The 22,780-nt window shown below is 43.5% G+C and overlaps 1 protein-coding gene, 1 long non-coding RNA gene and 1 pseudogene across 4 annotated transcripts; 2 read left to right on the top strand and 1 right to left on the bottom strand.

Moving 5' to 3' along the window:
* Window positions 1-5,666: 5,666 nt before the first annotated feature.
* On the bottom strand, window positions 5,667-10,570 carry zfand2a (zinc finger, AN1-type domain 2A). Of its 2 annotated transcripts, none has more exons than XM_084488854.1 (10): window positions 10,434-10,570; window positions 9,475-9,585; window positions 9,300-9,394; window positions 8,966-9,097; window positions 8,478-8,629; window positions 7,974-8,105; window positions 7,146-7,230; window positions 6,907-6,977; window positions 6,227-6,364; window positions 5,667-5,920 (listed from the first exon to the last, which is right to left on the bottom strand). In XM_084488854.1, the coding sequence occupies exons 2-9, from the start codon at window positions 9,527-9,529 to the stop codon at window positions 6,250-6,252; spliced, it is 837 nt and encodes a 278-aa protein (XP_084344980.1). In that variant the 5' UTR covers window positions 9,530-9,585; window positions 10,434-10,570; the 3' UTR covers window positions 5,667-5,920; window positions 6,227-6,249. The 2 variants fall into 2 exon arrangements, with proteins under 2 accessions (XP_084344980.1, XP_084344979.1); XM_084488853.1 differs by having other exon boundaries at window positions 6,280-6,364.
* A 304-nt stretch (window positions 10,571-10,874) lies between these two features.
* Window positions 10,875-13,425, top strand: LOC311381783 (annotated as a pseudogene). The gene is made up of 2 exons: window positions 10,875-11,563; window positions 13,421-13,425. The product of its transcript is annotated as an uncharacterized misc_RNA (transcript).
* A 919-nt stretch (window positions 13,426-14,344) lies between these two features.
* LOC311339009 lies at window positions 14,345-22,780 on the top strand. Its single transcript, XR_014633191.1, has 3 exons — window positions 14,345-14,439; window positions 14,559-14,654; window positions 22,623-22,780. It is a non-coding gene; the product is annotated as an uncharacterized lncRNA (long non-coding RNA).

Below are 22,780 nucleotides of genomic sequence, written 5' to 3'. Positions count from 1 at the left end.
CTTATCAGTGTCCTCATCATGGTGTCACCACCACCACCACCACCTCCACCACCACCTACCTCCATCACCACCACCACCACCACCTCCATCACCACCACCACCTCCATCACCACCACCACCTACCTCCATCACCACCACCACCTATATCACCACCACCACCTACATCACCACCACCACCACCACCACCACCTCCACCACCACCTACCTCCATCACCACCACCACCTACATCACCACCACCACCACCACTACCACCTACCTCCATAACCACTACCACCTACATCACCACCACCACCACCTACCTCCACCACCACCACCACATACCTCCATCACCACCACCACCACCACCACCTACCTCCATCACCACCACCACATACCTCCATCACCACCACCACCTACATCACCACCACCACCACCACCACCTACCTCCATCACCACCATCACCACCACCACCACCACCTACCTCCATCACCACCACCACCTCCATCACCACCACCACCTCCATCACCACCACCACCTACCTCCATCACCACCACCACCTACATCACCACCACCACCACCACCACCACCACCACCTACATCACCACCACCACCACCACCTACCTCCATCACCACCACCACCTACATCACCACCACCACCTACATCACCACCACCACCTACCTCCATCACCACCACCACCTACATCACCACCACCACTACCACCACCACCACCTCCATCACCACCTACATCACCATCACCACCACCACCTACCTCCACCACCACCACCACATACCTCCATCACCACCACCACCTCCATCACCACCACCTACCTCCATCACCAACACCACCTACATCACCACCACCACCACCACCACCACCTACCTCCATAACCACCACCACCTACATCACCACCACCACCACCTACCTCCACCACCACCACCACATACCTCCATCACCACCACCACCACCACCACCTACCTCCATCACCACCACCACATACCTCCATCACCACCACCACCTACCTCTATCACCACCACCTACCTCCATCACCACCACCTACCTCCACCACCACCACCACCACCACCTCCATCACCACCACCACCACCACCTCCATCACCACCACCACCTACCTCCATCACCACCACCTACATCACCACCACCACCACCACATACCTCCATCACCACCACCACCCCCACCACCGCCTACCTCCATCACCACCACATACCTCCATCACCACCACCACCACCACCACCTACCTCCATCACCACCACCACCTCCATCACCACCACCACCTACCTCCACCACCACCATCACCTCCATCACCACCACCACCACCACCTACCTCCATCACCACCACCACCTACCTACCCCACCCTTTCATGTCACTCCCTGCCAACACAGTCCAGCTGGTAAGAGTTCAGATTTAAGTGTTTTTGGGCTCGGGATTATCTCCCTCGTGTGGAATGTGTTATTTGTCTGTGAGTTGATGCGTCTTTAAATCTCTGGTATGGAGGCTGAACACAATTGCTCAGCTTGCTGGGTGTGTGTCATAAACAATAGGCTTGGTGCAGTTCCATTACGAAAAAAAAAACCTCAGTTCAATAGTACTACGCTTGCCTGGCCTATTTGTTTGGCTACTACAGAGGGAGTATTCTGTGGCTGCTCAACTTTGTGTCTCGGGTAACCGTCTGTACCACTATTATCCTCCGGTTGTCATGGAAACTAAGAATATGTGGGTCTCCCTGTTGAATACCACAGTCCTGAGGTATCGTTTTCTGTGTCCCCCCCTGACAGTTTTGCTTAGAGATGCTAATGTGAATTTCTGCCGAATGATTCAAGAGGAACCTGCTGGCTCTATTGTTGCCCTGCGGATGAATCATGGCTGCGATGAGTTCCAGAATGCATCATTTTCTGCGTCAATGGCAATTGCTTTCGTGAGATCATCTCGACAGACAAATTATGCTCAACAGTAGTAGTAGCCCCTTAAGGACCTAACAACACCGTCAGAGCTCCCCCTTAGCATTTTGTAAGCATTTAAGGTCAAGTGTTACATCCCCTTTGATGGAACCAGTGGTAAATGAGGACGAAAACACAACAACCAAATAATACAGACGGAGTCAAAGTAAAGGTGGCAAAAGCTAAAGGGTTTTATTTACACCATTAAAGACAAACGTACATCAGAGCCATCAAATCAAACATGTGGGGGAAGTAGGGACCGAAAGGAAGTTGCCAAACAAATTAAACAAATATAACAAAACTAGGCCTAACTATCCACTAACTCTACAACCAAAAACCAAACAACAAAAAAGCCTACTCGGCTTATCTAAAAAAAGGGTGGTTCAGGAAAAGTACAAGGGTGGCAACACCAACTAACCTAGTGTTTTTAACAAATGGAGCACCTATGTGAATGCATATTTAAGGTACCCAACTTACTTAGCCTCCTACTTCCCATAACAATTTTAACTAAGGCTCTTAGAAAACTCAAAGGAAGAGCTGAGGCATCAACCAGCATGGCAGCAGAGATCAAAGATCAGAGTGAGAGACTGAGTTGGACAGGTATGCTCCATTTATTGATTGGCCTCTCTTCTGATTGGCCACAGCAACACTATAGCTCACCTGTGGTTAAAAGGGGGGAGTGGAAAACAGAGCAGAAAAACAGGCAGAGATCCAGGCCCAATAACACCAAGTCAATATGACGTTGGCATCCTTCCAGCTGTTCGCGAAGGCAAGTGCGGGAAGGCACTCAACTTTATTGGTATAGCGCATTTCATACAAAAATAATAGATAGATAGATAGATAAAAACGTTATTCACTGAACTTACATACACCGGAAATTCGTCTTTGGTACTCTGACAACATAAAACATCCACAACACACAGACAATATAAGTAAATTCCTATAAATATAAACTAAGTGGGTAAAAAATAAAGCATGAATAGTCATGATCTTGCTCATCATAATATAATATATACTATATATATATATATAATAATGTGTTTCAATATGCTTTAAATGTGAATTTATGTGAGTGAGTAGTAATTGTGTCTCACCCTATAAGCCATACCTTTTGTTTCAATACTTTTTTTTTTTCCTTAATAAGTGTATTGTAATGATCCATATTATTTTATTTTTATGTAGAAAATATAAAAGGCTCAATTGTTCCCCGTCACACACCTTGGACAAGTGTGCATTTGCATCTTTTGCCTGTACATTGTGTTCACCTGACATATCACAGAGATCATAACATGATTCATAATGGACACTCACGTAACTTATCATTCATAGTCATTCTCATAGTAAGACAGACCACAATGGCCAACTATCAGGACTTAGTTTTCCTTAATTATGAATGGACATTTGACCTTTGGAATTATATAGGTGGGAAAAAAGCACATAACTCTCGGATTGTTCCCAAAATGCTGGCAATTGATTGTATTCTACAGTGTTGATGATGGAGTCATTATTTAGCACATAGACCTGCGTCATTTTATGAATTAAAATTAAATGTCCCCATGGTTGTGTGTTCTAGTCCCTGTAGGCAGTAGATAGATGAGCATCTGAGCGGGAATGGTTTTTGATACTCTGTTCTCTGCCTATCATTGCTTTCCTAGCGCAATAAAATCACTGTATCTACGATCAAAAGACCATGAACAACCCCCAGCGTTATGATGAAGTGGGCACAGTTACGTTATTATCATATACTCGACTGCTCTTCGGAAAGACACTACAATACAATCAATGACAATGCTGGATTAATGCTGCCGCCTGTCTGCATCAAACCATCTGACCTTGGTCGGCTCAAAGGACGTGGACGCGAGCCTTTGTTTTGAAAAGTTTCCAAGCATGGCTCTGCATTTGTTTAACATCAACAGCCGTGCGATCACCATGGAGATACTATTGATGTTGGATGGAGCATGTGGCTGCTTCCGTCAGCCAGGGAAATGTCAAGGCACTGCAGCACCATGGTTACAACAACAACATCAACAACAAAAATAGCAATAATAATATGAACACTCCTATTGTCCGCAATACTGTTAATTGGAACTATGTACTAGTATGACGTACATTTCTTTTTGCTGTGGAAATATATTAGATGTATTGATATTGGAATACTATTGAGTTGTTTTAAGTAAGGTTGACACTTACATATTTCTATCCCTGACAAATGTCAGGCTACTTTATTGTGCAGATCCCATAGCATATCATAGGGGAAAAGAGTAGGCTTACAGCAGTGCCTGCTTGAAGTCATGAATCCAAAGATGTTACATCACCCGAATGACACACATTTACACTATGTACTGCACATTTCCTTAATAATCAGAACTAGCATAATTATAAGATAGACGTTAGGCACAACTGGGAATATTCTTGAATTGAGAAAGATAAATGTAGCTATATTTAAATGAAGAATAAACACTATAACACTTTTTTTTTTAACATTAAAATGTATTCTGCTACCTTTCCTCATTCCTTCACACAATACTAGTAGTATTGATTAAGATTTTTCCACAATATAACTGAAATGTTGGTATTTATTGCCGCAACGAGATCTTATTCTCGACTAGGCCTACTACGTTTTGCATTCCTACGTTTTCACTCACAAGAAGAACTGAATCAAATCAAGGTCGAACAGACCGATACAATCAGAGGCAAGGTGTGACGTCACAGCGCCGCGTTTTCAACGCATGGACCAGTAAAAATAAAGAAGCTGCAGGGGGCGTGCGTGCGGTACCATTGTCAAGACACGCGTCACACACGAGCCTGTGTGGATTTTCGTCATCGGCCTTGAAAGACCTCGAGCTCAAAGAATATATTTGTCACGAGCCGGGTCTCAGGTGGACAAGCAGCAGTTGAGAAGCCCGCCACCTGATCATGCGGTATTGCGACTCAGATCACGATCAAAGCAGCGGACGCGCGCACAGACACACCAACAAATAGGACAAAGAGTTCAATGGAGAGATCATGACAAATAGAGAGAGAAACAGAAATAGCGAAATAGACATAGGCCTATATGAAAACAAAGTTAAAATGTATGTTGGGAGAGTTCATGGATTGCAAAATGACTGGGATTGTTAACCCTATTATATAAAAGCCCGACTTGCAAATTGTCTACCAATGTCACTAATGCATTATCAAACCACACAATTTTATTTCACGGATTTAGTTGCTAATGTTTGTGTGACATCTAATACAAGCAGAACGAAGGGAAAAGCCCACATATTGCCCAATTATACGCACAGTCAGGTGTGATACGATAGACCTATTTTTTTTGTCAGAAATACGACATTGCGATGAGCTATGGTACTTTAGTCAATGTTTTACTGCCCCCTACTGTACAAAACTGGAATGTGCGCCAACACAAGCGATTTGTCAGTGGTGATATTTTTCCTCTGTAGGCTCTTGTGGCAGGAGGTATCCACAGCTACCTTGCACTCGTTTTGGGTGAAGTTTAATTAAACACATAAACAACGTAAATATAGTATAATGAAAATGGTTTCAAAAGGTCGGATATACCGTCTCCCTTTCTCAGTGTGGCTATTTTGTAAGACTATCAGTAGGAGCATGGATTTGGACAGCAACCTACTTGCAAATCCCTTCACTCAAAGATACCCAAAGATGATTAAATAGCAAGCAAAACGTGTTCTCTCTTTAAAATAATTTATTCTTCATTTGTGTGGATATTTTTGTTACATGATTAGCATATAAAATATTTACAGAGCAACTCATTGGTAAAAATGACAAATCCTGATGGAGCAGTATGTGCTTATATTGGAAGGCGGTAATATCAGCAATTTTCAAGAATTTCTGTTATCAGTTAAGAATAGCAATAACGCTCTTCTGCTGAACCTCCGTGTCCCATGTTGTCATGTGTAAGACAAGGGTGACAGCAGGAATCCAGCTTTATGATAGACTGCAGGTCGAGTTTTTGGTTTCTCTCACCTGTAATGGAAAGAGAGAGGGGGGGGGGGGGGAAATCAGTTGGTTGACATACACAGAATGCTTTTTTAAAGGGCTATTACATGGATTTTCATGGCTTTTAAGGGCTCATCAACAGCTCATGTGATGCTACAATAGGAGCCCTTTCAGAAGTAATCCAATTTGAAGTCCATGAAAAACATTCCTAAAAAAAAAGTGATGAACAATCCCCACGCTGCACATAATTTCCCTCTTTAAACGTGAAAAGGTTTTAAAATCAATCATCGTCATGAAAAAGAGTGATTCTTGGGAAAATAAAAGCTCCGGTACCTAGGCGGCCTCCTGTTAGCATGCTAGCGGCGGCGGCTAAGCTTTCGGGGTACCTGCTGTCTCTGCTGCTGCCGCCGGAACTCTTCTTCGCTGGCGGCCAGCGCCTGAGCCAGGGCCAGGTCCTCCTGCTCCTGAGGGCTACACCACAATCATCATCAGCATCAGCATCATCATCTAGGATACCAAATGTTTCAGTAAAAAATACTCAAGGACACATTCCACATTGCACCTATTTAACAAACCGCGAATCAAAAAAACGACGACAAAGAAGAATATGAAACAAGTGTACGCTATGGCCTTGAACAGTTTGTTATACATTTCTGTAACGTCTATTTCTGTCATTAAACAATAACATGTGTTAAACAATAACTTTATTTTAATAAAAAACGGTTTCAACATAAAAGCTGTCCCTTATTGGAGCTCAATAGTTCTATTCCATCAGACACCTTTTGCACACTTTGCAACAGGAGCTGCATTAGGGTACTTGAAGAACAACCTGGGTTTAGTTTCAACCATACGTCTAATCCCTTTTCTAATGCCTGCCCGGGTGTCGGGAAGGACACCGGAGGGTACCATGTGACTGAGGGAGGGAGGGTTTTAGTGACTTCAGTGAGACTAGGATAGAAACAGGCCAGGATTGTGTTACTGTCTGGAGAAGGGATAGGGAGGGGTCTGCTTACCTGAGGGTAGGTGCTGGTCTCGACTCGGCCAGGGACATCTCCAGTGCCCTCTGTAAGGCCTGGTCCTCCGTCTGGTGGAAGGCGAAGCAGAAGAACAAGAGTCAGAATCAGGACATGCTTGGCTTGGTTTCCATAACCACAAGAGTAAGCAAAGGATTAGCTTGGCTTCCATAACAATAACATGCTGATTAAAACAAGTCTGATCTTAAGGCGGTGTAAGTGAGTCAGGGAGAGCTTACCAGGCCTGCCTGGAAGGACGCCGATGCTGGAATTACATTCTGTGCTGAAGGGGTGGACACTGACGTGGGAATTCGTCGGGAAGCACTGCAAAGGGAAACACATTAAAGTGTTAAAAAACCAAAACAAGAAAAAGATTTAAACCTTTTATTGTTACGATATATTTAACATATGTCAGATCTAAGAGCAGAGATAACAAGAGGGACTTTTTTAGTGGTGTTTAAACACAGTCTTCGACAACTAACTTCATATTTTTCAATAATTACCGAACAGTGCAAGAAATTCTCATGAAAAGTTTAGCACTTTTTTTTCCCCCATCAGAATAGGGACATTCACGAATGCCTGCATAGTCAATTCATCCAGAATCCAAATCAAGGCTATGACAGATTGAATCAGAAATATACCCCATAAGCTGGGCAGGGAGAACCTAACAACACTATTCATATTGACATCAGGGTAATCTGGGGTCCAGCAGTCCTTCTATGTTACAGCAGAACCACCGGGGGGGGGGGGGGGGGGAGAAAGACAGCCCAGAGCCTGGGCCAGTCCTATGTCATAACAGAACCCCTGCTATGATGAAGTATTTCTACATTGGGCATCCTCCAAGTATCCACTTAGCATGGCATATCAAAATCCGCCTACATTTGATCCTGTTTGACGTCATTCCATAGAAAAGGAGAACGAGCCATTCAGCCCTGTATCCTCCGAATTCTTCACGCAATTTACGCTTAAAAAAAAAAACCCTGGCGACAGCTGAGCCACACAAAACACTTGATTGCCAAGCTTCCATTTTCAATATGTAGCGTGAACGGCACTAGATGATGACCTACCCACTGTTGTGGCTCCGGGCAGCGGCCGTGCCGGCGCTGTACGAGGCAGGCCTGGAGAGACCCTGACTGGAGGAGCTGGAGCCCGAGGCAGTGTGGGCGGGGACCCCTTGGGCCCTCGATAAAGCAGCATTCCTGTAGCGGAGGGGATTAGGGTAGGATAATTTTGCAGTCTATTTGATGAAGAAAAATACACACTTGGGAGGAGAGAGTACTACAATTAGTACTTGCACTTGGTTCTATGAACATCTTTACTGTACCGACGGTGATATATTGTTTCACTTCTTCTGACAAATGTACTTATTGTAAGTCGCTTTGGATAAAAGCTAAATGCCCAAAATGTAAATGTGAATGTAGAGAGAGATCCCTAAATCATTCGGATTTGTAACGAGTTTCAAAGTAGGCAACGATATTACACTGTTGGCCTGGCAAATAAGGGTCAGCTTCACATGCTTCCGAGTGCTAAGCTATGTTGACATTGATAACATTGACATTGTTGAGCCATACCCAGATTTGGAGGAAGGCTTGCCGTCAGTTTTACAGTCATGGTCTAGTGGATGCCGGTGTTTAAGACAGTAGTTGAGGTGGCATTGGTCACACGTGACGCGGATCATCTCCTTCTGCTTACAGCCCCCGCGCGAACACTTATTTGTGAAGATCTACAAAAGAGGAGACAGAAAAGGTACGATTGCCGTCTTCGTTTAGTGCTTCAGAATGTTGTTAAAGGTCCTATGACATGCCACCAGATTAGCCGTTACAAGCCACATTTTGGAAACCTTCCCCTTATGACATCACAGGTGGGCGTGTCCATCTAGATTCACACCTAGTGTCACACCTAGTGTGACGGATAGATAAGCAACGTTTGCTACAGTCCACTGGGCAGGCTGGTAGACTGATCTATCCAGCACAGTACACATTTCCAAAAATGGGACCTTTAAACCAAATGTTGTAAATGAAGATGCCATGTTCACGTTGATGAAACCGTGCACACCAACCTTTCTTTTTCGCTGAGCAGGGTCCGACTTGCAGTCCCGATCGATGTGTTCTCCGACTTTGATGTCGGGCGTTTCTCCTCGTTTAATGGGAATGGGAATGTTGCACAAGGGACACACAGGGACCTGGACATCCTGTACAAAACATTCAAGGAAATTAAATCACACTGGCGGTTGTACATCTCAGCTTTAGTATAATGGGACAAATGGGAGTGATATACTATACTATACTATATTGAACTAACTTTGAATCACTGATTTATTTGGAATAATGACAATGTAGGAAAGATTAACTGAATTATATGTTGAAAAATACACACATAGAAATATGAACTACCTTCATGTAAGCGGACGTGCATTTGTGGTTTGCATAAGTTATGTGGTCTTTACAGAAAATGTCCTCACAGGCGTCACATTTCATCGGAAGAAAATCTACAAGGGAAACAATTATTGTTATTATGCTGTCAAAATTCAGGTCACACACGCACACGCACACAGCTTTTAAAACTTGCCTAAGCGTTTGCAGGTCTTTTCAGTACAGTGCTCGCCCAGATGAGGAAGCTCCATGGTATAAATAAGTTGATGTGGCCAAATTAAACAAAATCGATGTATCCTGGGAAGATCTAAAAGAAAACATGCAAAACATTACATTCAATACAAATCACATAAATATTCACTAATATACAATAACTCACCTATCAACTAAAGTTAGAGAGGATGACTAAGCCAGAAAGTCCAAGTAATAGCGCAGCAAAACTAACACCAAACTAATCAGGACTCACTGCTTAAAAAATGGCACCCTTGAAACAATGACAAAGCACCAAAGCCGATTTTGCTTCGTCATGCAACAACCATAAGCTTAATGACACACAACCAGCAAGCTAAATATTGATAAGTCATGCTGACATGTAAACTAGGCGTGGTAAAGGCGTGGACACCAACACGATGGTCATCTGTATTACATTATGTCCAGTCGTGGTCAGTGTCGTAGTGGGAACCAGCATATTCACACTAACGTTACAATAAAGGCCCTGACACACCAACCAGATTATCGGTCGTCGGACAGTCTGGCGAGAAAAGGCAGTCGGAGACGATTTGGTCATGGCCGGTCATGCAATCGGCTATCCGACGACCTATAATCTGGTTGGTGTGTCAGGGCCTCTTCAGAAACACCGAGTCAGAGAGCCACTAGGCTAGCAGCAACGTAGCGCTACACTCCAGTCGGGTGTCGGCGATGTGGCTCGACTACAGATCTACAAAACGATCCACCGACCCGCGATGTTGTGGACAGTCCGCTCCGTTCATCAAAATATCAACCGGATATTGATAAGTAGCTTAGGCGCTCATGCTAACATATTAATTGGCTTGTTGACAGCTAGCTAGCCCACTAGCTAACGGGCTAGCCGTTATCGATGTGTGTATGTAGGATCACACGGCTGTTAAAATGTAAGAAAATACAAGAATTACTTACAGAATCACGCTGTCCCGCTACCCTGTTACTCCGGAAAAGGTGGCTGTCTATTCTAAGATAATGGTTAACGTACAATGCTAATATCTGTCGCTGTTGTGGCTTTACTTTTTCACTTGTTGTTGGCTAACCTGAGAGTGATGCAGCTAGCCCGTCGGCGGACTGTTTTGATGCCGCTCACACCCCGCCCACCGCGCAGTGACGTCATCGGGAACCCCTCCCCCTAGCCCCAAGAGTAGGAAAAAAACAAAAACAACACGCCCTCCATACCTTACACAGTGTTTCCCACAGACCAGATTTGTTGACGGGGGGGGGGGGGATCATGCAGTTGAGAACTTTCTGAGTGGTGATGATAACATAGTGAAGTATTACACAGGACTTGCAAGCTATGTAATGTTTCAGACACTTCTATGCAGTCTCACCCCATATCTGCCTCAAGGTAGGATGAAGAAACTCTCACCCTTCCAGCTTGTCCTGTTGACTCTAATGCGCCTCAGACTAGACCTGCCAGTAAAGCACATCAGCCATCTGTTTCGGGTACTCAGGACAACAGTCAGTGATGCCTTTCACCATACCCTTGGAGTGATGTATGCACGGCTGTGTCCATTAGTGCACTGGCCAAGCAGAGACTGTTTATTGACGAGTATGCCACACCAGTTCGTGGAATCGTTCGGGAAAAATGTAGCCGCCATTGTGGATTGTTTCGAGGTGTTTATTGAAAAACCCTCAAATGTACTGGCAAGGGCACAGACTTTCTCTCAGTATAAACATGCATACACCATGAAGTACCTAATTACACCTAAAGGGTGTAATTTCTTTCATATCCCAAGGGTGGGGTGGGCGCACTAGTGACAAACGTATAACAGAGCAAAGTGGTTTCCTCAACAAACTGTTGCCAGGTGACATTGTGCTGGCAGATAGGGGCTTTAATATCAGGGAAAGTGTGGGTATGATGTGTGCTGAAGTTAAGGTACCTACGTTCACAAGGGGTCATGCACAGCTGGATGCGAAAGATGTGGAGGAGACTAGGGCCATAGCACATCTCAGGATTCATGTTGAGAGGGTGATTGGTGTTGTGCACAACAAATTTAAATTCTTACACTCCACTGTACCTGTGAACATGCTCATCAAATGTGAGGGTGAAAACCTAATGCCGTTGGATAAGATTGTCACTGTTTGCTGTGCCTTAACAAATATGTGTAAAAGTGTTGTTTGAGTGCCTCCTTACTGTTTCGTGTTGAAATAAATTCTTGAAACAACATGATATGGCGTAACATTATTTATTGAGAACTGTTAGAATAGAAATGGAACTATAAATTGAATAAATAGAAATTGACAGTGCAACATTTCAAAAGGTTGAAACAGTAAACAGTGCAAAAGAACAATGTGCATTTAAAAATAAATATTTAAAAATAGCAATAAAGAAATCAAAAAGAAATGTGCATGGATGTACAATTCCTTGGCCTCTTCACCACGGTCTGTGGCTGTAGTTCACGAAGCACACTGGGGCCAGGTGATGCTTGGGAGGTAGGTGGTATCGAGAAATATTGCACCGCAAGTTCAGGGAGAGCCACCTTCACAAAGAATTCCTGTGCCTTCTGAAGCCGTGCATTCCAAAATGTTTTGTCTGGAGCTATGCGCAGAATCACACAGTCCTTCAATGTCCACACTACAAAGTCACAGTAGGCACTCTCTGTTACAAACAGTTGGGTCTGGACCTGGGTGTAGTACTGGTGGTTCTTCTTGAGGTGCACCTGACCATCAACAGCATGCAGACAGAAGTTGCGGTCATCTGATGAGTACGCACCAAGGATTGTGCTGTCCTTGTACTTCGCGGGGCATTTCTCCACCATCTCATATGATGGTTTACCTAGAACAGAATAATTAGACTATGAAAACTCAATGTAATCAATGCTTTAATTACAATCAATGCTTTAATGCAATGTACAATGTACAATCAATGCTTCAATCAATGCTTTAATGCAATGTAATCAATGCTTTAAGCTTTTACAGAAAATGTGTTAGTTAAGCTCAAAACAATCATGGGAAACACTAATGTCATGAACTGAATCTCAACTAGTTTTGTTTAAAACAACATTAATGGTTGGGCCATCGAGCATTTTCTAAGAAGCAACAGTTTGTTAGGTAGCTAGCTAGCTGCTAGAAAACAACTTCAGATGCACTTCAGGGTTCGCACCAACATAAGGTACACTTCGTGGCTTTAAGAGACGACAACATAAACAAATTTAAAGACATTTTTAGAGAACGTACCTGAGTGAAAATGCAGAGAACACTCTTATCGACTGGGGAATGTTATCGAAGGTAAGGTCCTTTCTTCTGATTGCAGCCACCCAAGAAATCCGACGTCTCCTCGTGATGTCGGATACTTGCTCTCCTAAGTGTGTTCTCCATTTAGGGAACCTAAAAAACTGTAGCCCACTGTTCTTACGGTTTCCTCGGCGATCGTGTGAGGCATTGGAGCAGTTTTTAACGCAGCAGTTGCTTCCAGGCATTGTTAAAACAGTAAAGAATTTCAACAACCTCCTCTGCTAGCAGCTACCGTGTCAACAATAACGCAAAGCTCAGCTGCACTCGGAGGGGCGTACCTACCAACATGGCGGAAAGGGGGGGGGGGGGGGGGCTTACACGGCTTACTGTGCCGTGACGTCAACTCCTCATTCCTAAATGAGAACACAATTCGGTGTTTAGCTAGGCTAGTTGCACACGTCTTTTTTATGTAGATTAGCCTAGTCAAGGCCTGAGGTTCGATGAATACTTTTCTATTAGATGTAGGTACCCAATGTGTTCGCGTTATCCATACAGCATGGCCTTTTCATGCATTTTAATTGCCCATAGATAGGCTACACCAGCGGTCCCCAACCACCGGGCCATTCAGCTCTTAGCAGATCTTAGCTAGATTCCTGACCGGGCCTATGGCCGGCGGCGGAACCCCGACCGCTTGAGAGCTAATATCTGAATATTAGCCCCAGCTTGATGATTCGGATCTTAGATTATGGTAGGTGAAAAGTTTGGACCCCTGGGCTACACTATCCATTGGAAATTGACACAGTTTCTCGTCGGTGAGTTCGCCTTAGCACTACAGGCATCATGCACTTAGCACGTGATCAGACCACCAGAGTTGTTGGTCGTAGCACATTGAGACTAGTGCCGCGGTCAGTCGACCGCCTATTTATTTTTGTTCTCCCGTCAAACGGCTCACTGTAAATTCACCTCCGCACAAGTCTGTGCGCTGTGCGCGCCCTGCTGGTTAATCTGCTATCCTCTTTCTTCCCCCTCCCCCCGCCTTCACTGCTTTGATATGAAAAATGGCTGAGGCAGGTGAGTCCTCCGAATCAAGTCGAGTATTTCAGGCCAACTGGTAAAGGAGTGTCACGGCTTTCAAACACACAAACCATAAAGCCTATGGACGCCTCAGAACGAACTAGTCAACGCGCTGCGGCATCACTCGGGCAGGTTGGTGTGTGTGTGTGTGTGTGTGATTTCAAAGTAACAAACTCAAAGCCGATGCATGCGTCCAAAACTATTCGTTTAAAACCAAATAAACAACAAAAACAGCGTCCCTTATTCGCTTTAAATACTTTATTTACCGCGCCGTATTAATTCCCAAGTTTTGAAAAGAAAAGAAAGTATTTGAAGCGAATAAGCGACGACACACACGCACGAACACACGTGCACGCACGTTCATTCACGCAAGCAGGCACCCACTACAACCTGGAGAGGCTGTAAATGCTTTTAAAAATGATAATGGCTATAGACAATTTTTGTTACAAATTCTCCAAATTTACTTACTATTCCTCTGTACATATTTGTTTTTTCCTGCATTTTACAGATTTGTGAGGAGTTTTTCTGTATTACAAAAAAAGATCTACTCGGAACATTCAGAGCTGCTGTAGAAAAATATGCGCCCCTACTGCTGAGTTTGTACCGCGCCCGAAAAACAGAGTTTGGCAAGGATCTGAAGGAGATACTGAGAAAGCTTGATGATGAGGTGTGTGCACATTACAGTACTATACAATACTTTTGCCCAGATGAAATTCAATCTGTTGAATTACAATTAGTCTTGCTATTATTAGAGCTATCTTTCTGTTTTTTCATTTTTTCTTTGAGACCACCAACATCGTCAGACACGGCAAGGAAGCAGCCATGAAAGGACTTCCTGTGTTCCTGCGTGAAGATCCTAATCTACTTTTCAAGCAGTGTCTTGTAAGTATTAATGGTCATTAATATAAATTTTACAAGCATAGAGATACAATTGTAAAATGAAGATACTGTAATTGAAAATACTAGAAAATCTGAAAGTTTATTTCTGTTTCGCCCTCGGACTGCTTGAGAGAGGGAAGGGAAGTTAATTGCCTGTCTTATATAAAAGCTTATTGGTTGTGAAGTGAGTCCCTCTAGCACATTTGACAGGGGTTTCAGATTATACCATGAGGAAGATGCTGCTTTGATATACAGGTTGTTGTCGGCAGATGTTAGACCGAGGCTACCTGCTTTGGCTAGAACTAGGGGGCTAGATCACAGCCATATCACTCACCACCTGTCAGGTCATTCTTTTGATACTAGTGATTAGGTCTAGGCCTGTACAGGCTACAAGCTATTATTTTTCTTACAGTCCGAGTCAAATGTTCTGGGCCACATAACTACAAGGGTGATATACTCTTCTACATTGGGTTGGAACCATTTCCTTGGTTTTGTGGACATTGCAGGTTATGCTGGTGAGCTGGCACGCATCTCACAGGGGTGAATTATACCATAGATTATAGATAGATAGATTATACCATGAGGGAAGATGCTTTTATTGAGCTGGCTCCTCTTTGCTCTTTTATCTGTTTAAATGTGCGCTATGCATGATGGTGGAAGTTCAGTTTGTATTATTTGTTTAAATTTCTTGGTTGATGCTTTTGCCCAACAGAACGTAGAGTAGGTTTAAAGTTTAGGATCACTTTGAATGTTCTTGTTTTTAATGGAAACACACATGAGTTATCCTGCATAGGAAATATAGGAGACCAAATCGTGTCTTTATTCATTTTTTCCAGATTCATATAGCGGTCTTATCATGGTAAACTAGCTCATTGTCAGGTGTTTAACAGCGACACACACTCGGAGACAGTAAAGAAAGACAGGTCCGAGCTGCTACGCGCGTTTGATGTGCTCTCACCGTTCTCATGCACACAATTGTTTTTTTAATACATAAATTAAAGGCTTGCGGTTTGTCCACGATGCGGCCTATATGCGGGAAATTACGGTAGTGTAGTTTACATAGTTTTCATAGTTATCAGCCTACGTGCTGCTGACAAGACCAGAGTTTTTTTATAACACCCTCCGGGGTCGCATAGCTATTGGATCATGAGGAGATATTAGCTGAATGCTAGGAAATGTTATTTGTTTAAAGGTCCCATGGCATGCTATTTTATGGATGCTTTAATAAAGGTGTTAGTGGGCCCCTAATACAGTACTTGAAGACGTTTAAGAAATTCAGCCTTGGTGCAGAGTTACAGCCACTACAAGCCAGTCCCACAATGAGCTCTCCACAAACGTGCCGTTTTTAGAGGCGGGTCAAGGTGGAGGGTGGGGGTGTGGCCCTGAGCAGCTTGCAGCCACGGTACCATGCGCTAGTGTTTACAGTGGAACACTGAACACTCCGGGTGCTCCGGCGGGAGTCCTGGAGCTCTATATCTAAATAATATCATATTATATTTAGATATCTATATAATATATATTATCATGGTCAAAAGTTGTTTGCGCCTCCGTATGATATTATGAATCTCAAACGACTGCGACGGGTTCTCAGACGCCTCTGGTTCTTCCACTTCCACGTCAATATTAAGTAGGCTACAGACTCAACGGAGAAATGAAATGGAGGAGAAGGGGATTGTTGCCCGCGATTGTTGCCCGGGGTTGTCTGCGTCGGGTTGGTTGAGAAGGAATTGGGAACCGCGACATGGAGGAGAAAAGGATTGTTGCCCAGGATTGTCCGTCGAAGCCCCGCGGAACGCTGGCCGCCCCCGGGGCTGCCCGCCCAGCCCTGCTGCCACGGCAGCGGTCCGTCTGAGCCACGCTGCCCGCTGGCCACCCCCGGGGCTACCTGCTGAACGCTGGCCAACCCCGGGGCTGCCCGCCCAGCCCCACTGCCCGCTACAGCGGGGCTCCGACGGACAATCCTAGGAAACAATCCTTTTTTCCTCCATGTCGCGGTTCCCAATTCCTTCTCAACCAACCCGACGCAGTCTAGTCTTTTCACCAAATGGGAGCTACATGCAAGCTTGCGTTATTGTGTTGCATGTTATGCGCCATGAAGGCCGCCTCATACCTCCGGATCCGGACGAAATTTGTCCGTCCGTACTAAACGTTGTCTCCGGGACTACCCTTCATACCTCCGTCCGGTTTCAGTGTTATGGATGTTACGCAAAACAACCTCTAGAGGGCAGTGACTGTCGTGTATAAAATGACCGGCATCGACAATCGCAAACATGGTATTTGTAGAGGAGATGATTATGCTCTGTGTCATCCGGCACAAAGTGTACGTGGAGGTGGCATGTGGCACCCCTCACCAACCTGCAGATTCTCTGCTCAAAATTTAAATTCAAAAAAGTTTTATTGGCATAAAAAATATACATTTGCATTGCCAAAGCAGGTGTACAATAAAATTATAAGGTCAAGTATATAGTATAATATAAGTATAAAACGTTAAATACAAAATATATATACATATCAGTTATTATAGGCCTACTACTCTCGTGGTTGGGACTTCTGCCTCTACTGCCGCCTCGATCTCCGGTGGTAGTGCTCCGGTTTGTCCGGAGCACTCCGGATTCGTAAGCTCAGAGGCGACGGACCCATTGACGGACGACCTCCAGGACCAGACAAAAGCGTCCGTATCCGTATTTACCGTAGGGTGTGAATGGGCCTTTACACCAACAGCGGAACGGTTATCCAAATAACAAAGAACACTTGCGTTACAGTGTGTATTCACACACACACATGTGGCGCTCGCACGGTCCTAGCTCATTGTCTCATTGGCGGGCCAAATTCTCTGGGCGGGCCAAGCAGAGAAAGGGGAGGTAACATGGCCTCATATGACGTCATATGGGGCCGGAAGCCAAATCGAAGCGTTTCAGCGATCCTTTTTTCAAAGACGGCGCAAGATAGCTACTTCTCGGTTTACACCTAACGCAATTTTTAGCTACTGGGGGACCATAGGGAGGCTAGGGGAACTCGGCTTAATGTTAGAAAACCTCAATGTGAAAAATTTTAAATGGCTTATAATTCATAGGGCTCCTTTTTAGGTATAGGCCCATTTGATTGTTGTTTCTGCTGATCAGGTGCACCAACCCATTGCAGCAGCAAATTTGATGATGGAGGTGTGATTGCTGCTCTGCAGCGGGTGCATCACATAGCCCTGGGCAGAGCCGTATATAGAGAGAGTTCTGCCAACTGAAATCATGGGTGCCATCTTGTAGACCCAAGTCAGCTCACTGTACAACGTCTGCCAATGGAAAGAAGATGGGATGTTGCAACAAATCGCTCATTATCATCATAAACTGTTTGTGAATGTTAAAAGGTTTCTCATACTTTGCTAAAATATAAACGCTTTTACAAATATATCACGTTGAACGTCTCGAGAAGACAGACAATTATGCCTACATCACCTACAGGGCTCCAGACTAACTTTTTGACAGGTAGCACTGGTGCCACCTAGCTTTTCATTTAGTAGCACCAAAACAAATTAGGTAGCACCATATTTTTCTTTGTAAAGCGTGTTATTAATACATGACCTTATGTTTATGAAAGATTGACAAATAAATAGATAAAGAATAAAAATAAAGATAGATAAACGCCTTAAATTAAGCACATAACATGGAATATTTATATTCACACACACACACACACACACACACACACACACACACACACACACACACACACACCTCTGTGTTTTTATAAGATACCTGGGCATGATGGCATTAAATAATAATTTAATTCTAACGGAAATTATAATTAACCTATAGAGCATTTTTCCATATAGTTATTATCATTTGGCTATATGAGACACACTCCTTACCTTCTGCATGGCCATGTTCAACCACAATATGGCCAATAAGAATATTGGTTTTCCATCTTCAACGATACGGGCATATATATTCTCGCACTCTTTGGTGGATTTGTCAGTGGAACCGTCAAGCATGAACGAGAGGTAGGGGGCGGATGCGACTTTGTCAGCGGTCTTTCCCTTGAGTGTGTCTGCTATAACTCCAGACACGCAGTGTCGTTGGAATATGTGGGGTTGACGTTCAGTTCGTTATTCTTCATCATTTTGTGAACGGGAGTTCCTCTTTAGCGATGTTGTAGGCGGTGTTAAACTTGATGATCATTTGTTCATTCTCCGCCGAGCGATTGGTCTCATCTATCCGATTAAATGAGGTGGGGAGAGACTGGGAGCTTCATGTGATGCAGCGGTCCCTGCACGTCTTGTGCTTTTGGCTTTCATTGTGTAATTTTAATGACTGAACTTTGAATTGTGTAGACCAATTTACAAAATGTGTTTTGCCTGCAACGGACGGGCCACATGTCCTGCAGTACACACACCATGGTTTGTCCCTCATAACGCAACCATGGGAACTGCGCCAGCCATTTTTGTTGAAAACAATACTTTTTTTTTTTTCTCCCCACTGCCCCCCGCCTCTTTCACCAACCTGTCACTGTCCTCTTCAGAATAAGAATCTGAGATTCTTTTTGCTTCCTCTGCTAACCCTTCTCCAGCACCAACAACAGCCTCATTTGTTTCCTCCTCCGAGACATTTTTCTTCTTAAAGACCGGGTAAACCAAGAATAATTATGGGTTTTGAGTTTATAATACCACAGGAAAATATATTATTAACCACCCTGCCAAATTTGAAGGACTAAAAAAATCGCGAAGTATATAAAATTATGCTTCAAAGTTGATGAAAAATGAGCAGTAATCCCTGGCTCAGGACGGTGGGGGCGTGTGCGCTGCAGGCCAGGAAACCACGCCCATCACCGGAGAGCCAACTGCAAACTGACAATTCAAACCAGACTCGTGAGCGGTAAAACCATAGACGGGTGAAACCACAGAATGCTAGTGCGCGGTTAATGTATTTATACCTAGAGGGCAGCAGGGGGCGGGTTTATGTGAGTATGACCGCTTTACGTAAAGCGGTCATCGATGTAGACCCGCCCATTTTAAACCTGCACACAGAACATTCTCTGAGGCCTAGCTCCTCAAGGAAATGATGAATGGGAAAAATATTTTTTACATGTTTTGAGGGACACATTTAAGGCCTAATTAATATGATAAGAAGAAAAATACTGAATTTGGTTTACCCGGTCTTTAAAATAATCTACTATCGACCGCTTCATATCTGCTCGTCCTCCTGCAAGTAGCACCGGAGCGACCTCATTAAATTTTAACTCACACCTTAAGAAATTAGGTCGCATATGCGACCTAATAGGTCGCACTCTGGAGCCCTGATCGCCTATCAGTGGAGCCGCGTTCACCTTCTCCGATAGCCGTCGCCGTGTAGCCTACGATTACTTATTGAGACATTGGCTAAAAATTACAACTTCTTGGTTATTTATTTTAATCTAGACTGTAAATATTTCCCCTAAACATCAAATTAACCCTTCTCGTAGCCTACTTAGGTGTCATGATCAGACTGTGTCTATTGTTAAAAGTCTGACTGATGACTAATGCCCAAGGGAAAAAAGACCATACACGTATGATTTTGTTTATCAATTAAAGAGTTTTCTCTTTCATAAAAAATGAATCAGACGTTAGAAATATAAAAATAACTTTGGTTACTTCTTAGACTATAACTTATAATACATTCTGAATGTTTGCATTCAAATCCTAGCAGTACTCAATTTGTACAACATTTAAACAGACTCTCAGGAAGATCCTCCAACAGGAACATTCATATTCAATATTCATATTAAAATATCAACAGTGAAATCAGGGAAGAGCCATTAAAACATCTCAAATATTACGGTAAAAGTATACATTTTGTATTAGACAATCTTTAATATCTTTACTTCTTACACTATATAGCGTATAATACATTCTGAATACATTCTGAATGTTTGCATTCAGAGATGGTTCATCTTCAGTCCGTTTCGTTTGGTGGGTCTGCTGGGCGGTGTCGGTGGGGTAAAGACGAACAGTGTTGGGATGGAATTTGGCTTGAGCTTCCTAACACCATCAGCTCTGTGACTCTAACTGTGTCTCATCGAAGTGGTCCTACAAACGGAGTCAGACATTTTAATGCAATTTCAAAGAGAAAGTAAATGATGGTAATGGATTTTCACAGAATGGCATCTAACCAATGCATAGTTATTGCATGGATTACATAAGCGCTTTGGCACCATGCTGTTTGCACTAGACTCTAGACAAGAGTAACATAAATCTCTCCAGCAAACATGAACTGACCATGTATTATCTGTAACTCGAGAAATAGCTGACCAAGCAATGCTGCAAAAGGGCATTTGTTTGCAATATATCCACATGATTTCCATGCAAAGTTAATCACAATCTTTCTGACATGCATGAACATAAACAAAGACAATGCAGCCGATGTTTTGAAAGAATGCAGGGTAAAATGCAGCAGTGCAGAAAGATAGCACATCAAGTAGGCTAGCCTTGCAATGATGTAGTATTAATAGTTGTCATTATTCTAAAAATTGCATAGATTTTCACAGAATGGCATCTAACCAGTGCATACTTATGCATAAAAGAGCCTGGTGGAAAAATACAGACGGCAGATGCAGGTTGTTTGTCCCGGAGTTCAGTGCTAGCATTAGCATAAAAAAGGCACAAAGAGCTAGCGAGCATCGTGTAGCTTAACACTACTAGGCTAAGTTCAAATCAAATTCACTTTGGTTAGTACTTTTTTCGAAGCATGCCATGAATTGATGGGGTACAATAATATTTTCCAAATGTGTTTTCTTTACAAAGTCCATGATAGAAATGTTCTTACCTCACACAAGCAAAAATTATTCGGCTTCCAGTTCATCCTTCTGACCCTCTGCTCCCACAATTTCCTCCTAGTAGGGTCCTGAGGGAAATGATGCAGACGTTTACCACGTCCGGGCCTTAGAGAGCAACCATAGGCTACACAACACGACATTTTCTTTCAAAAAGTAATGATATTACAGATATATATTCCTCTCTTGTACGTTGTCGCACTTGCCTTGATAGCATGGTAATGACGATTGATTAATGTTTGGTCTGTAAGATGGCGTACACAAAACACGTGACTACCTTTGAACCAATCCACGACAGAATTGTCCTGAACGTTCTAAACAGAGTTGGCGGAACTCTCTATATACTCAGGGCTCTGGCCCTGGGAAGAACTTGTGCTGAGGGATAGTGGATGTCACATATTCTACTCTGGCCACCTGTGATCGGTTCTTTTAAGCAATCTTACACAAGATGGCGTTCTTGAATGTCATTGGTACGCAAAGCACAGCTGTAGGAACGAGGCGCTTGCGCCGAGTTCCCAAGTCCTGTGCTTCAAGTACCAATAATGACATTCAAGAACACCATCGAGTGTAAGATTGCAAATCAATAACACAAACCATCTTCATTATCAACAATATTGTAAAATGTTTTCATATTGTGGGTTAATTTGCCCTCAAATTCAAGCTTTCTGCCAGAGTTCATCTCTATCAGAAAATAGTTCCTATAGTAAAAGCGCCTCGTTCCTACTGCGCAAGTGAAACAATGTAACAGTTGAACGTTGTTATGGAAACTAGGCTCATGAAAGTAGTTTCAGCTAGTTAGCGTAGCAATACTTTCTGTAATTAGGCACATTATTTTTGTCCGTTCTTTCACCAGGCATTTAAACACACTCTAGAATGGGAATTGACCAATCGGAGTGCTTGCTTAAACTTGTGTGTTATTGAATACCACATGTATATACCACAAGTCAGCTTTACAAATTTTCTCATTTTTCCCATGGACAGCACCAGATAGGCTTGAATGACGGGGATATGGATCAGTATACACCGGAATGGTCCTTCAACAACAAAGCTAAAATGACAGACAACTTCATATTGGATATGACAATCCAATTTGAGATGCCTGGCTCCCTACAAGATATGTAGTATGTGATGTGAGTTTGAATTGAAAATCATATTTCTTAATGTCCTAAACAGGAAACTGATCCAGATGACGTGGCTGCCAAGGGAGTCACTGTGGGAATTCTGTATGTCCTGTGTGGCTGAAGCCTCATCCCCCAAGATCCAAAACATCGCACTCATCTTAGAGGAATCCATAGTAGTAAAGGACCTTCCGGATACTCCCATGGCCTACC

Source organism: Micromesistius poutassou, assembly GCF_964030765.1.
Source record: "Micromesistius poutassou genome assembly, chromosome: 1".
In the NCBI taxonomy this organism is placed as follows: Eukaryota; Metazoa; Chordata; class Actinopteri; order Gadiformes; family Gadidae; genus Micromesistius; species Micromesistius poutassou.
The sequence above is the reverse complement of the archived record's forward strand: the minus strand, read 5'-3'. Positions and strand labels throughout refer to the sequence as shown.

Coding starts and splice junctions, on each gene's coding strand:
- zfand2a (XM_084488853.1), bottom strand. CDS start 9,529: ATGGAGCTTCCTCATCTGGGCGAGCACTGTACTGAAAAGACCTGCAAA. Junction 6,365..6,906: donor AGACCAGCACCTACCCTCAG/GTAAGCAGACCC, acceptor ATTGTGGTGTAG/CCCTCAGGAGCAGGAGGACC. Junction 5,921..6,279: donor GGCAGCAGCAGAGACAGCAG/GTACCCCGAAAG, acceptor TTTCCATTACAG/GTGAGAGAAACCAAAAACTC.